The sequence below is a fragment of the Stereum hirsutum genome (genome assembly GCF_000264905.1).
Source record: "Stereum hirsutum FP-91666 SS1 unplaced genomic scaffold STEHIscaffold_23, whole genome shotgun sequence".
Lineage (NCBI taxonomy): Eukaryota > Fungi > Basidiomycota > Agaricomycetes > Russulales > Stereaceae > Stereum > Stereum hirsutum.
In genome coordinates, this window is record NW_006763153.1 from 199655 (window position 1) to 214075 (window position 14421).

The 14421-nt window shown below is 50.0% G+C and overlaps 2 protein-coding genes across 2 annotated transcripts; one reads left to right on the forward strand and one right to left on the reverse strand.

The window, feature by feature from the left end:
- Window positions 1-6460: 6460 nt before the first annotated feature.
- STEHIDRAFT_27463 (uncharacterized protein) lies at window positions 6461-6736 on the reverse strand (the record flags this gene model as incomplete). The annotated part of the gene is made up of 1 exon (XM_007310967.1): window positions 6461-6736. A coding segment is annotated over one exon (276 nt), but the record flags the coding sequence as incomplete, so codon positions are not given.
- A 5295-nt stretch (window positions 6737-12031) lies between these two features.
- STEHIDRAFT_69002 (glucocorticoid receptor-like protein) lies at window positions 12032-12963 on the forward strand (the record flags this gene model as incomplete). The annotated part of the gene is made up of 4 exons (XM_007310982.1): window positions 12032-12116; window positions 12294-12456; window positions 12605-12616; window positions 12732-12963. Coding segments are annotated over 4 exons (492 nt in total), but the record flags the coding sequence as incomplete, so codon positions are not given.
- Window positions 12964-14421: the final 1458 nt, after the last annotated feature.

Genomic DNA, 14421 nt, shown 5'->3' on the forward strand with positions numbered 1-14421 from the left:
CATCACCGGCGGTCTCCACCAGGAGCAGCTGAGCGGCACGGACTCGACTCGAGTATCGTTACGCCCGGCCACCCGCCCACCTTCTCGTCCACTCACACTCTCTTTCACCTCCCTTACCTAACCTTTGGAACCTTTTCTACGACGTCCGGCGGCTTTCACGATCAGCGGGCACTCCGAACTCGACATGAACACCGAGTATTGACAGCGGCCCGCCCGCCGGTCTCCTCGACCACCGCCATTTGTGTCTGTACGCGCGTTCGCTGACGAACGTCGTCCAACGGCGCCTACACACGAGCGAGCGCATCCATTGTCAACGTTGTCGAGTCCCTCATCACAACCACGACGGACACTAAAACGACTCACGCCGCACCACAACAGCTATGATCGGCAAGCGACCCGGCATCATACACCGCCGTTCACGCCATCTCACCAACATCTCACACAACCAACGATTCACCCCGCCATCTTCATTGTCTTCCCCACACTTATTCCCGATACCACGATGACTCTCGTGAACATCCTCACTCTGTTAGCAATCACTCGGAATATCGACTACGTACTCCTTCATTACAACCACTATCGAAGACACCCCGACCGACCCACTCTGCATCAAAGCCATCACAGCACCGCCACTTCACTCAGAGCAGCACCGACCCTCCGAATCATCTCGCATCCACTGCTTTTGTCGATGACAACGACGACTGGTTCTTTCACGAACACATGTCAAGGTTGTCAGTTCAAGATTACGAAGATGGACACAGTTGTGAAGAGGTTGTGTCAGTTCAGGATGTTTGTGATGAGGGGATTGCAGGGTGTGACGATGAGATGGAGGATCGTGATGGGGATGAGGTAGATAATTATGGAGGAGATGAGGTAGAGGATTATGGTGAGGAGTGATAGGAATAGGGAGGAGTGTTTCTCTTTCGTACGCCTTCTTTTTCTTTCTTTTTCTTTTTATGTCTCTTTGCAACTCGTTTCTCCTTGCACCATTGTGTCATGACCTTTTGTCATTTCCATGCCTTTTCTATTATTTCCTGGTGGGTGCCACAGTTAGGCCACACTTTTCCGAGTTTCTGTGCCACTGTGGCCTGGGTTTGGTTGTGTTTGGTTCTGGCTAGTATATAAACCTACCTACTTCCTGTTTTGTACTCTAGTCTTGAGATCGTCAGTCTCCCCCCTATACAACCTTTTCCTCGCCCTTGGTGTGTGTTTCTGAGTGAGAGATCGCCTGCCAGCAACCCCTCTTTGTAGGATATGGTTGTTCTGGTGTGGTCGTGACATCATCTCAAGACTCCCCATTGCTCCTGGACGATCTCTCTACTCTGTTTGGGCCTACATTAGTGGCTCCTGGGATACGGATTGGCCAGCACTATTCACTCTCCTAATAGTCTTCCCTTTCTTCTCTGTTCCGGTCACCCTCGCATCTTCATGCCGGTTTCCTCTGTCCGTTAACAGTTGTATCTCCCCATCACCCCTACTACCTCCAACACCCTCTGGCTCGTCTTGAGCCTTGAGTTGATACTCCCATCGATTGCCTGGCCTTGACTTCGCCTCATTCCACTCCTACACCTCAGCTATCACCCCAGCTCTTGCCTCTGGGCAGCTGCCGCTATCTCATCCTCCCTGGTGCCATCTTGGCCTGGAGCCATAGGTTAGACGACACACACACTACCTTCCATCACCCTCCACTTGACTCTAGCTTCCTGGATCTGCCAGCACCTTGGATTTCCACAGCTTTCACCTCACTTCACCTCCTCCCCCCCCTCATCAAGTTTCGCCTCCGCATTTTTGATCCATCCCTTATCTACCCGATCCGATTACACCATCGCGTAGAGCGCGATCCGAGGATTCCCCAGAGGTCCGGGTTGGTGGAGATTGTGTGGGAATCGGTGGAGATATTCGGATTTTGGTGTAGAGGGTTGGAGAGGGCTGGGCTGAGACAGATGGGCTGATATCTCGGGATCTACCTGTTCGTTTCTCATGCGGTCTCTTTCTCCCTACTCCTTCCATACACACCTACACCTACCCCAAACCGCATCCAGATCCGTCCATCCGTTCTTGAGATACGCTCCCTTGTTTCTTCCTCCCCCCTCCTTCCCTCCCCCAACTTCTTCCTTCCTTATCTCCGTGATTTGCGGTTCGTTTCCCACGCGGTCTTCGATTCCCACGAGCCTTATCCATCCCCTACCCGCCCCTACCCTCGCTTTTATTCTACGATGTCTGGTTATGTCTCGGTGCTGTCCCCAACGACGTCCACCCTTCTTCCCCCCTTTTCATGAATATCTTCAGCATTTATGGACGGATTTCTTTCATTCTTGCTGTATGTTCTTCATGCCCCTTACGAAACTGTTCATGCCCCTTTATGACCTTCCAGTGCTTTTGCTCCCCTTTATTTCTCAGCTTTTGCTATACCCTCCTTGTCTCTCCTCCCCTTTCTTCCCTTTTACCCCTTTCAGTTGTGCACATTGTCTCACTCTGGCTGATCATCGGGACGATGACCTTAAAGAGGGGGGTAATGTCATGACCTTTTGTCATTTCCATGCCTTTTCTATTATTTCCTGGTGGGTGCCACAGTTAGGCCACACTTTTCCGAGTTTCTGTGCCACTGTGGCCTGGGTTTGGTTGTGTTTGGTTCTGGCTAGTATATAAACTTACCTACTTCCTGTTTTGTACTCTAGTCTTGAGATCGTCAGTCTCCCCCCTATACAACCTTTTCCTCGCCCTTGGTGTGTGTTTCTGAGTGAGAGATCGCCTGCCAGCAACCCCTCTTTGTAGGATATGGTTGTTCTGGTGTGGTCGTGACACATTGCGTATCGACGTACACAATCCCCATGAGTATGACCACGTCAACGTCTCGCACTTGGGTTTCTCTTCTGCTCACAGTCCGTAAGAAGTGGGGAGGAGTATGTACGGACTCCGGAGGAGTTTCTTTTTGCATGTCTTAGTGTGTCTAGCTTCGGGAGGAGTAGTTTTCCTTTGTCCACGTTTGCGTTCACATTCTTGTTCTTGCCCCCATCCTTGCACCATTATCGTTTGCATAAGCTTGTTGTTGTCACTACTTGTATTCTACCTCCCTCGCCTTATCACTTCCCACTTCCTGTTTCGCATTCGCCTATGTTCACGTTTCTGTAGCGTCTCGGGGAGGAGTGTTGGACTTTGTAAGATACGCCACAGTCACGTGGCCTGTTTACCGTATATATTCGGCTCACTACGGTAGAATATACCTTGTTGGCTTCCTCCATCCCGTACGGGGCACGATAGTCCTCCTCTAGGTTCCAATACAGATATTGTGGCGAGAAGGTCAGTTAGAGTGGTGAAGGGGTTGAGGGTAGGGTGAGGGAACCTCGTTCAGGTGGTACATCTTCATTTCGTTGTCACCCTTTGTTCTATCCTTTGCCCTTTGCCCTTCGCCATTCACAAATATCATATGTCTTACTCATCATACATGAGATCCTTTGTACTGTCCTGTTTCAGGTAGAGAATACTGATTTCTTGCTGGTTTTTGAATGTACACACATTGTTCCCCTTGGAACACTGATCAAAACCCCAAATGACCGCACCCACGCTCACGAACACCTCCTCAAAGAATACATCAAGGCATAAATGAAAGAAACGATCCATGGATGGATGGATGAGAACAGACACGGGTGAAATGCAGCTATCTAGAGCAGCTCTACACGGACCAGTGGGAGTTGTATTGATGCTTTTTCCATTCGGCGGAAGAGGGATTCGAGTGCATTTAACTTGTTTGTTTTCGTCCCTTTGTGGCCCTCGTTTTCATCGCCCTCTTGTTCTTTTGATGTATGTCTTAATTGTTTCGTTCCTCGGTATTCATTCCTTCGGTCACTAACAACCTTCCCTGTCCTTTTGCTCTCCTTCTGTGATGTCCAGTGAATCAGCTCTACGTGCCTCCGCCACACCACCCAAACCGACGGACTCCCAAAATCCAGGAACGCACTTACGAACTAATCTACCATGTGCCCAACCTATTGATCAACGCACTCACTCATTAGCCCAACCAAGACTGAAACAAATGACTTACAGCGGCGCTGACCTGGAATCTCTCTGTGACTACCTCTACAACAATCTCTGTCCTTGAATCCTACACGCACAGAGGCTCGGAGCCCCGGCTGAGGTATACACAGTCTTATAAGCACTCAGGGTACTCGGCGGGCCTCCGATCATTTACTAGAGATCACTTTGGGGCTTCATCATAAGGAGAGCTGAGGATTGCGCGACGACATAGGAGACAACATGATGGCTGTCATGACCTTCCATCATTTTCATGCCTTTTCCATTATTTCCTGGTGTGTGCCACAGTTGGGCCACACTTTTCCGAGTTTCTGTGCCACAGTGGCCTGGGTTTGGTTGTGTTTGGTTCTGGCTAGTATATAAACCTACCTACTTCCTGTTTTGTACTCTAGTCTTGAGATCGTCAATCTCCCCCCTATACAACCTTTTCCTCGCCCTTGGTGTGTGTTTCTGAGTGAGAGATCACCTGCCAGCAACCCCTCTTTGTAGGATATGGTTGTTCTGGTGTGGTCGTGACAATGGCGAAGAAAGAAGACGACGGAAGAGAGAAGGCTTTGTTGAGTTGGGGATAAGTGGGCTATTAAGGATGGTTCTGAACGACACGGACTGAAACGGGAAAGACAAAGATGTGGAGGTGATGTAGCGGAGTGATGGAGGTGGTAGAGGCTAGAATAAGAGGTTGATGCAGTGCTTTTCCTTGTGAGGCCATGGCTGACATTGAGGGAGAGATAGCAAGAGTGTTTCAGGGACTACTGACAAGTCTGGACTCAGACAGTGGTGCAAAAGTCACAGGGGTGAACGGTGTTAGTAGTATGTATGCCTTTAGCGGGATGAACACAAGTGAGTATAACTGTGTAGAGGAGATGGGCATGATGTACATTGAGTTCCAGAGGGAGGAGTGCCGATTAGGTGGAATACACCGGTTCGCTGTCATAAGCTGCGTGAAAAGTTACTTATGTCACAGTGCCAGATCCTCTTTTCTGCTGAGACAAAAATGAATCATGCCTTGCGCACAGTGTTCAATATTCTGAAATAAAATCTGACCCTGGAGAAATACAAATACTGATGCGGAAGCAAGTATGCTGGAATTACTTAAAGTGCCTTCAGAAATTATGCAGAATCGTAAACCTTGTGAATTCGTTCCAACCACAGGCCAGCCGACGGAGCGAGCTTTGGCACGGCTCTCTCCGGGCCATCGTGACTGTGGCCCAACTGCAAATATGCATCCATGAGCACACAGTTGAGACAATGGAGTGACTCTAGTGAGTAAACGCAATCATGTACATTTATTCTTTATGCTAGATATCTTTTGGCGAGCTCAGGGGCCCTTGAGTCGCCAGTAAGACTTCAAAAGAACACAAACTTGCCTGACACCATCCATTATATATTGTCACTGGCCATTTACCCAAAGAGTCACCCCCTCTGTATCCCATAACACCAAGAGCATATCTGAGAGTCATATTATGCTTGCTACATGCAGTAAAAAATCTGAATAACAGCCCAGTTAGCCAGCATGGAGTGTGGGCCACATGACGAGGCTGCTTGCTTGCCACTGCTGGACCCGGGAGATGCCCCAGCTGGGACACGTGCCACCGGCTGGCCTGTGTGTAACGGGCAGGGTTGGAGACGGAGCCGAGCGAGAATAGACAAGCGAGGATAGACAAGCACGATATTAATTAGAAACAAGTAGAGTAGGCATGATACTGGTGTTGACCGACGAGAATACAATCGAGGAGTCTAGCGGGCTTTTATACATGAATGCGAGCCGAGGCTAAGTAAGTGAAAGATTCGCGGGACGAGTCGGAAGGGGACGAGATATGGGTCAGGAATGTGGGCTATTTAAGAGACGAAAGAAACCCGGAATAAACAGACACATAGGAGCGGGGAGATATTGAGGCAGCGGGGCACTGGACAAACTAGGCAAGTAAGTATGAATGAATATGAAATAACTGAAGCCGGTTAAGTCTGTCGTGGTCTTAACCATGACATTATCCCCCTCTTAGCCCAAGCGAAGCGTCAACGTTCGTATAACGGTGGATCGAGACGAGTTGGTGGGCATGCGACGTGACCAGAGCGAGTCATAGTCTGGACGGGAGGCATGTATATTGTGCGAAGGTCTTGGTGATTGGGGACAAGGCATGGCTGTGGGAACGGCGCTGTGATGAGGAGTGGTAGTGGAGATGGAAGGGAATTCTTCTGGCGATGCAAGAGAAGTGGAGTTGTTGGACTCGGACGCTCGAGAAGCGGAGCCGGGCTTGGACACTGCGGAATCGGAATCCTGTGCTGCAAGAGGGACATCAGTAGCCACGGTGTTTTGTACAATAGTGGTAGTCTGAGCATTAGGGATTAATGGGGTGGTAGATGAAAGCAAATCAGAATCGATTAGATGTGAAGAATATGATCGAGAGATGTCAAGTGAATGGGGACGAGGAGCGCGGGGATGACGACAATGAAACCGGTCGATGAGTTCGTTGTACGTGGTCGGAATATCTGAGAGCAGAACCCACGAGTCGTCAGAATTGGGGAGAGAAGAGAAATGAACTAAGTATTCATAACGATGGCCCATTTTTCTGCAGTCCAGAAGTGAATGAATGGAAAGAGAAGGATCGTTATTGAGTTGGAATGGTTTGGGATCGGAGTGGGGGTGGAATTCGGAAGGATCATTATCAGGCTTGAGGAGGGAGACGTTGAAGACGGGGTGAAGATGAGAGAGGTAGGAGGGAAGTTCTAATAAGTATGCGTGCGAGCCCATAGGGCGAATGATACGATAGGGGCCAAGACGACAATGGTCGAGTTTGGGAGATGGTCCAGTAGTTTTGATGTTGCAACGCAGAAGCCATACAAGCTGACCGTAAGTAAAAGGTGGAAAAGTTGCCTGCGTCTTGTAAGGATAAGATAGTAGTGAAGTGAAGTGAAGTGATAACTCCGACTTCGACTACGATAATCATCACAATTTGGGACCATCCAGAGACCCTCTGAAGGCTAGACAGTGTGAACAAAGAGTGACATAGGGATTCACCCAGAGGAAGGGCGGCCTCGAGGCGAAGGCAATAGGCATCGCTGATGGTGCTGCAGAGCCGGTCAGCACGACGAGACACGAAGTCAACGTTTGCGCGAAGAGTCGTGAGTGGCGCACAGATTCAAACCAAGTCTGCAAGAGCCTGTACCAAATAGCAAGCTTTAAGTGAGGACAATAGGATCGTCAATACTGCTAAATATATACATATTCGTCGTGAGATTTGGGGGATTCAATCATGAATCACGAGGAAGCTTGATTTGTGTGAGTATGTGGCTTGACCGTGTGGCCCAGTACCCCCGCATGATGTTCCTAGAAACAGAATAAGTAATGGACGGCAATGCTAACTCACGAGTCGCTCAGTTCACTAAGCAAAGCCCCAAGCTTAAATTGTAGTACTACAGAATAATATGTATATACATGTACATCAGGAAAACCTCCCAAAACTATTTAGTGGTAATTATCACCCATTAGCCAAAATTATGAGGTTTTAGGAAGTATCAGTTTTATAATGGTCCCCCCAAAATTTATTTCTACTTTGTGCATAACTTAGAACTAATTTTGCCTAACTTTCACTACTTCTAGGCTTGGAACCAGCCGTTCTACACTACCAGGTATTAACGTGTAGAACACAGTAATCTCCCCCCCACATCTCCTTTTTCACAGAATAGTGTAGAACGGCTGGTTTTGAGCTTACACTACTTCTAAGATTAGATAATTTTGCACATTTAGTGCACATAGTTCATATTTTTGACCTCATCTGCCCTATCTCACAGCACTGCAGCTCATACCCAGCCATCAACAAGCTCCTACTACCAAGGAGCAATGCAAAGGTGAGAAAGCCATTGATATTGCATTTACAGGTAATTCTGGGTCTACTACATGTGACCATCCCATTTTGTACAATCCAACTGTGGGCAGTAAGTACAGATTGATATATACAGTAAAGGCTGGAAGTACAAGAGTGTAGGTAGAACATAGGAGTCAGACCAAGTAAGACAGCACAGGTAAGAAGCAGAGGGCACGAAGACACGTAGTGCTAGAGGTGACGGTGGGGGAGAGCAAGAGCGGAGGAAGCAAGAAAGCACAGGGTGCTAGAGTTAGTAACCGAGAATGAGAGGAAGAAAAGGGATATATACATGACAAAGGACATGGATGGGGAGATAGAAGCATGTGAATGGCCAAATATATAAAGATGGGGGAAGAAAGACAATGAACATACTTACTACAGAGGGTGCACATCAAGCGCACATAAATAAAGAAGTTGAGTGACCAAACAGAGTGCCAGAGTCAGGGTCCCACTGAGCGTACATGGGAGCGGGAGCATGCAAGAGGGTGAGCAAGAGACTTACATGCGAGAGGGAGCATACAAGCAGACAGGCATGAATGCATGAAGGACGATGCAAGTGAGAACACAAACACAAGTGCTGATGTGCGTGATTGCAAGAGGGCGCATGCATGCCTTGCGTGAAGGAGAAAATACGGGGACGTAAACACCAGTGCAAAGGCAAGTGCGAATGTACATACTTGCGAGAGGTTGCGAGCCAGAGGGTGCATGCGAGAGGGTAACTGGTGTGTGTGAGAGCGAGGGTAGTATCACAATATAAATGCCAGTGCACGTGTGAGTGCGCATACTTGCGAAAGGGCGCGTACAAGAGGGAACACATAAGAGTGCACACGCAAAGAGGGTACGAGGGCGAGTGTGGTACAAGGACGAACGCGAGAGCGAGTATGAGGGCAGTGTTTGTGTGGAAAGAGGAAAATACATACAGGAAACATAGAGTACCAAGGCTGTGGGCAAGAAAGTAAGCGAGGCGAGGCAAGGACACAAACGCGAGGCAAAGATATGAACACGATGGGAGTCGGGGTCCAGGAGAGCGCACCCGCGAGAGGGAGCATACAAGAAGGTGAGCATGAGATGGCGAGCGTGTGTGAGGGCAAACCGATGACGATGCGAACATAAACGCGGGCACAGGATGAGAAGGCAACTGCAATCACAAACACAAGTGCTGATATGCATGGGACAGTACATGTTTGCATGAGGTGAAAATGTCAGGAGGTAAGCACCAACCCGAAGGCAAATGTGAATGTACACACTTACAAGGGTGCATGCAATAGGGTGCATGCGAGAGGGGGAGTGTCTGTGTGAGAGCGAGGATACATGAGGGGAATAAGATAACGATGCGAGTGGGCGTACCGGTGTGCGTGCTTGCGAAAGGGCGCGTACGAGGGGATGTGTATACGGGTGTGCGCGTGAGGGTGTGAACTTGCATGCGAGAGGACAGACGTATATGAGTGCGAAAGACGAGGATGAAAGTGGCACCCAACGCCATCCACTTCAACGAACAAGGGGGAGTGCGCGTATGCGTGAACGTGAGGGGTCCTGCATGAGAGGACAAGCACCGAGTGGTGAAGAAACGGGAATAAAAAGGGGAGAGTAAGCAAAGGGAATATGTGGATGTGATGAGGGAGAGAAACGGGGGAGAGCGTCGACGGAAAACCTTGAAAAAAGGTCAAAAAAAAACAACAGTACGATTATGGAAGAGAACGCGATGGAGAAACCGAAGGCTAAACCACTTACAATAGCCCGTTCTACCTCCCACTTCGTCCATTCGGCCATCACCGCCGTATCCTGGGTTAACTGCGGGTATCATTGAGTGACGATGAGGGAGTGAGGAGGGGATGGCGAACGTGAGTACGCCGTTAGCAAAGAAAGAAAAAGGGGATGCAACGAGATTATTAAGTATCACAAGTGGTGACTAGGAGGACTATATGCGCACCTTATGGACTTCACCACCTGCAATCTCATCGACCAACGACCCTCCCATCCGCTATCTACTTCATCGAATGAGTGCGGATGCGGGTGTGCGTCCATGCGAGAGGTCGCACGTGCGTGAGCGAGCACCGCATAGGAAAAGAACCGAGGCCAAGGCAGAAGAGCGAGCAAGGAGAGGATATAGATGAAGTGAGGGCGGGAGGCGGAGGCGGAAGATGATAGGGTGGCGAGAGGGCAAGTGCGAACGTCGACGACGGCAATTGGAAGGCTGCAGGCGACGGAGAGCAAGACGAGGACGCCAAGAGGAAGAGGGCGGGGATGGTCGCGCGAGGGTGAACAAGAAATGGAGGATATGGATATAGTGAAGGTGAGGGTGCGCGGCGCGAGCGAAGAAGGTGGAGATGGAGAGAGGGACAAACGAGCACAAGTCGCGACTACGCGAAAGTCAACATGGGCCAAACATGGCCAAACAAATACGTGGCGCGAACGTGTGGTGACGACGCGCCTCGCAAGTTGTTCTCTTTGTCTCACACAATTCCAGAACGCGCACAAACCCCTGGATGACCGATGCGAGTTGATAGGCACGCGAGGCAAGGTCAGAAAAAAGCAATGCATTGACGGAGGCGGAGAATGAGTGGCCACGTGCTCAGGTGCGCCCCTTTCGTTTTCTGACTTGATCTTCCGGTTTACTGACTATATTACTTTCTCCTACCTACTGTCTTTCTCGTCTCACACTCACACTTGTTGTTTGATCGCGCGAATGCCTCTGTGCCGTCCGCATGAACGATCATCTCGCTCCCTGCTGGTACATTTTATTTCTTTCTCCCAACCTCCCCGCACTCACGGCTTCAGCAATAGCGCGTCTTTCGATTTCGTGTCTGGCCTAACACATACCTGCACATCAAAATATCTCCGGCAACAAACGTACCATGAACTCGAATGAACACTCGGATGATGATAGGTCGGAACCCAAACAACCTCGGACGGACAGCGTGATAGGAGGCTCACAGTGCGTCCCTTTTGCTGGCTTCCCTCGTCTCTTACTTCTTGTTCGCATATTGACTGCTCCTCTTTCTCCTACATGTAACCTCCCTATCCCTGTCATCTCGTATCTACCCTCCATTGGTCGACTATCCAGATCCTTCTGTGTCATAAACAAAGGTGTGAACGGAACGCGCGAGCCAGACGGTTATGGGGATGGAGGAGGGCCAGACAAAAGGTACAGCGGCTGTGGAGGAAGAGAATAATGGTTCAGGTGAGTCCCTTTTGACCTCATCCGCCACCGCCTCTCCGCATCAGCACCTCATCGACCTCCTCTATCTCCTTTCCCTCCCAATTGGATACAATAGCGAGCTGCGTAACCGGTGGCCTAGCGTCCGTCATCGTCAACCTCTGCTACCCACCCGTGCCCAATCCGATCTCCGTCGCATTATCCACGGCATATCCGGTTGCGATATCATATTTGGCAGGTCCGATGTATTTAGCGAACCGTCACGTCGACACTCGGAGTCGAAAGCTGGGCCAGGGAGGAGGGAGCATGGCCAGCCGAGTGCTGAGGTCCTGGTTGCGAAGGCTGGACTGCATGGGTTCGGGACGCCGGCCGATGTGTGAAGCACTCGTAAGTATGTTCATTCCCCTTCATCTAATATCTCATCCATGTTTTATGTTCCGTATATGTTGCTAATGCTTCACAGGCGAGTGCCTCTCTACGTCGAGTACTCCATTTTCTTTTCCCCGCCCACCGCCGCCACCTCAACCTGGTCACGGAGGACGCTGGACCTCCCCACCTTCCTCCAACATGGGCATCCGCAGCCGAGGTTGACTCCGCCCCCACTCTGCCAGACGCTAACGACAAGGATCCTTCTCCCAGCGGGGCCGCAAGCCCTCCACCACCACCGACACTGGCCAGCCCGATACCGACGATTATAATGCCTCTCTCCGCTTCCCGTCTCTGTTTCAGCAGTCGCACCAGCAGGAGGCCGTCCCCCAGACCGTCGCTCCTTCGAAGCTTGGGACGCACAGTACCAGTACCAGCAACGCGCCTATGCCGACCAACAACGGCGGCAGCAGCAACAACAACTCCCGACCATCGCTGAGCATGCGCACCCAGGGGGCGACGACACGGTCTTCTGGACCTGGTGCGACAGCAACCAACCCGGCTACGCAGGTGCCAACCAACCATTCGGCACCTGGGGGAGTTAAGGCAGTGTTTGAACTGTGGCGTGACGCACACCCCGCTCTGGAGGAAGGGGCTGAACAACGAGCTCAATTGCAACGCTGGTGGGCTGTACTGTAAGCTCGTAAGTGTGCGAGTCAAATTTTCTCTGGGCGTGGGCACTTCGTTCTGATCACCCTTTCCTGTCAAATGCTACGGCAACTAGTATAAGCGCCCGCACCCGAGGACCATGTGCAACAACCACGGCGAGTGATGGCAAGCAGCTCCTCGCCCATAGTCCAACAAAGTTATAGGTCAGTCGGCCTATCTTTCTCCTCGTTTACACCATGTGACTAATCGGCTCCAATTCCTTCATTTTTTCATTTCGCCTGCTGTTACAGCGAAGTGCTATAACTGCAACACGACCACTACGCCCCCGTGGAGGAAGGATGATGAGGGCAAAACTGTCTGCAATGTGTGAGTCCCTTTTGTCTGTTTATGATAATATTCGTTCATCTCCCGGAGGCTAATCCGACTGTCTGGCTGCTTCTCTCTTCGCCTTCACCTTCACGCCTTTGATCCACTCTCTACCTTGTGATCCTCCGCCGCTTCTCCTTCCAATCAGCTGCGGTTTATAGTAAGTTTTTTCCCTCACACACACCTCAAGTCCATCGCCCTTCCACCACTTGTCTTCCAAAATGCTAACTTGTCTTCCTCGTGTTTCTCTCATTCCTGTTCGCACCACAAAACAGTTTCAAGTTGCACAGATCTCCCCGACTCATCTCCATGAAATCCGATGTCATTCGTAAACGATCCCGGCACGAAGCCCGCCGCGCCTCCATCAGCAGTAGGAATGCCCCCCATACGCCCTCCGCCTCCCCGGGCACATCCCGTCGCACTTCTCCCACCTCGGGTCAGGACGGAACGAACAATTCCAACTCTCTCTCTCCCCAATCCTCGCCCCCGATTCGACCACGCAGATGAATGTTGGGCCCTTCGGGGGTGAGATGGGAGATGCCTATGGGGACGTGTACACTGACTACGTGGATTACTCAAGACACGGTGCGTACCATAACAAGGGGCGCTCCAGTGCGCTTGGTGGCGGACAGAGAGACAGCGGGGCGATCTATGGGTCCACGGCATTGGATGGCGGATTCATGCACGCTTTGCATATCTTTTGCTATTTGTCCATATGAGTATATCAAGTAGTTTAAAAAGGAGAGGTTATTTGTGTTCATCATTGTTGTCACTTCGTCTTTTTCTTTCTTAGTAAGCATAAGCTTCCACGCATCCCGTGTTAGTGAGTACAATATATGTGTTATACACAATGACTCAATGTTGAAGATGAACTTACTGCTAAATGTGCAACTTTTATTGTGAAATGTGTCAAATTATAAGTCCCACCTGAAAACTAGAGTAATATGTTCGTCAATGTAATGGCTTTATCGAGATTATACCCAGATGTGCAAAAGTAGTTGGATTGATCATAATGAGTTCTAAATTATTCACAAATAGTTCTGGGGGGTTTTCCTGATGTAAAAGAAAACTTTCAAGGACAACGATGTCGCGAAGGGCGAGAGGGCTTTCGGAAGAGACACTCTGAGCAAAAGTACATAAAAGGAACGAGCAACATATAGTGGGGTTCGAACCAACAGCCTTATCGGTAACAGGTCAGTCATAATCGTACAGATAACCGTTCGGCCAGGAGTTCTTATTTGTGGAGCTCGCGCAACTGAATATAACCGTCACTCCTTGCCCATGAATGATGTGGTTTTTCCACTCCCCAGCTCCAAGACCAACTTTAGGCCATTCAAAAATCTTTACTTTTCGCAGAAAGTTACATTTTGGTTTTTTGGCAATAAAATTACCCGTGACAAGTTTTGGCCAGGCCATCCACGAACGAAGGAAATGGCAAGCCCAAAGTGGGCGGAGGGTGGCAGAAACTGTCAGCCCGCCATTCTGGCGATGCCTGCAGGCTTGCATCATACTTTGTTCACGCTCACTTACAGGGTTTTGCATATGAAACCGGAATGTCGCGCGTAAGAAAAATCCTGGGCGCCTGAGCCAAACAAAGCCATAAATGGTAAGCACTCTCGGCGACGTTTCGGCAGTGGCGCACCTCAGAAACACCTCTCATCTCTCCGGCCCATATCGTTGTTCAGAGACCTCTCGATATGCTCTCTAGTGCTTGAACTTAGATCTTACGGAACTCCGCCCTATAAGAGTTCTCGCCTTCATGTATTCTCGTGACATTGTTTTCGCAACGATCAACACGTGTGGTGTTCCAGCGGTCCCCAACAACATTGCATCAACATCAACGTCGACTTTTCGCTCTGGTAGTCGCAAGGACAATCGGGTCTCAGCTCGTGCTCCCGGCCACGCTATCTATGCGACAAAGACAACGAGATTCTGAACGCAAGTACCGGCATGACTGAAGGGATG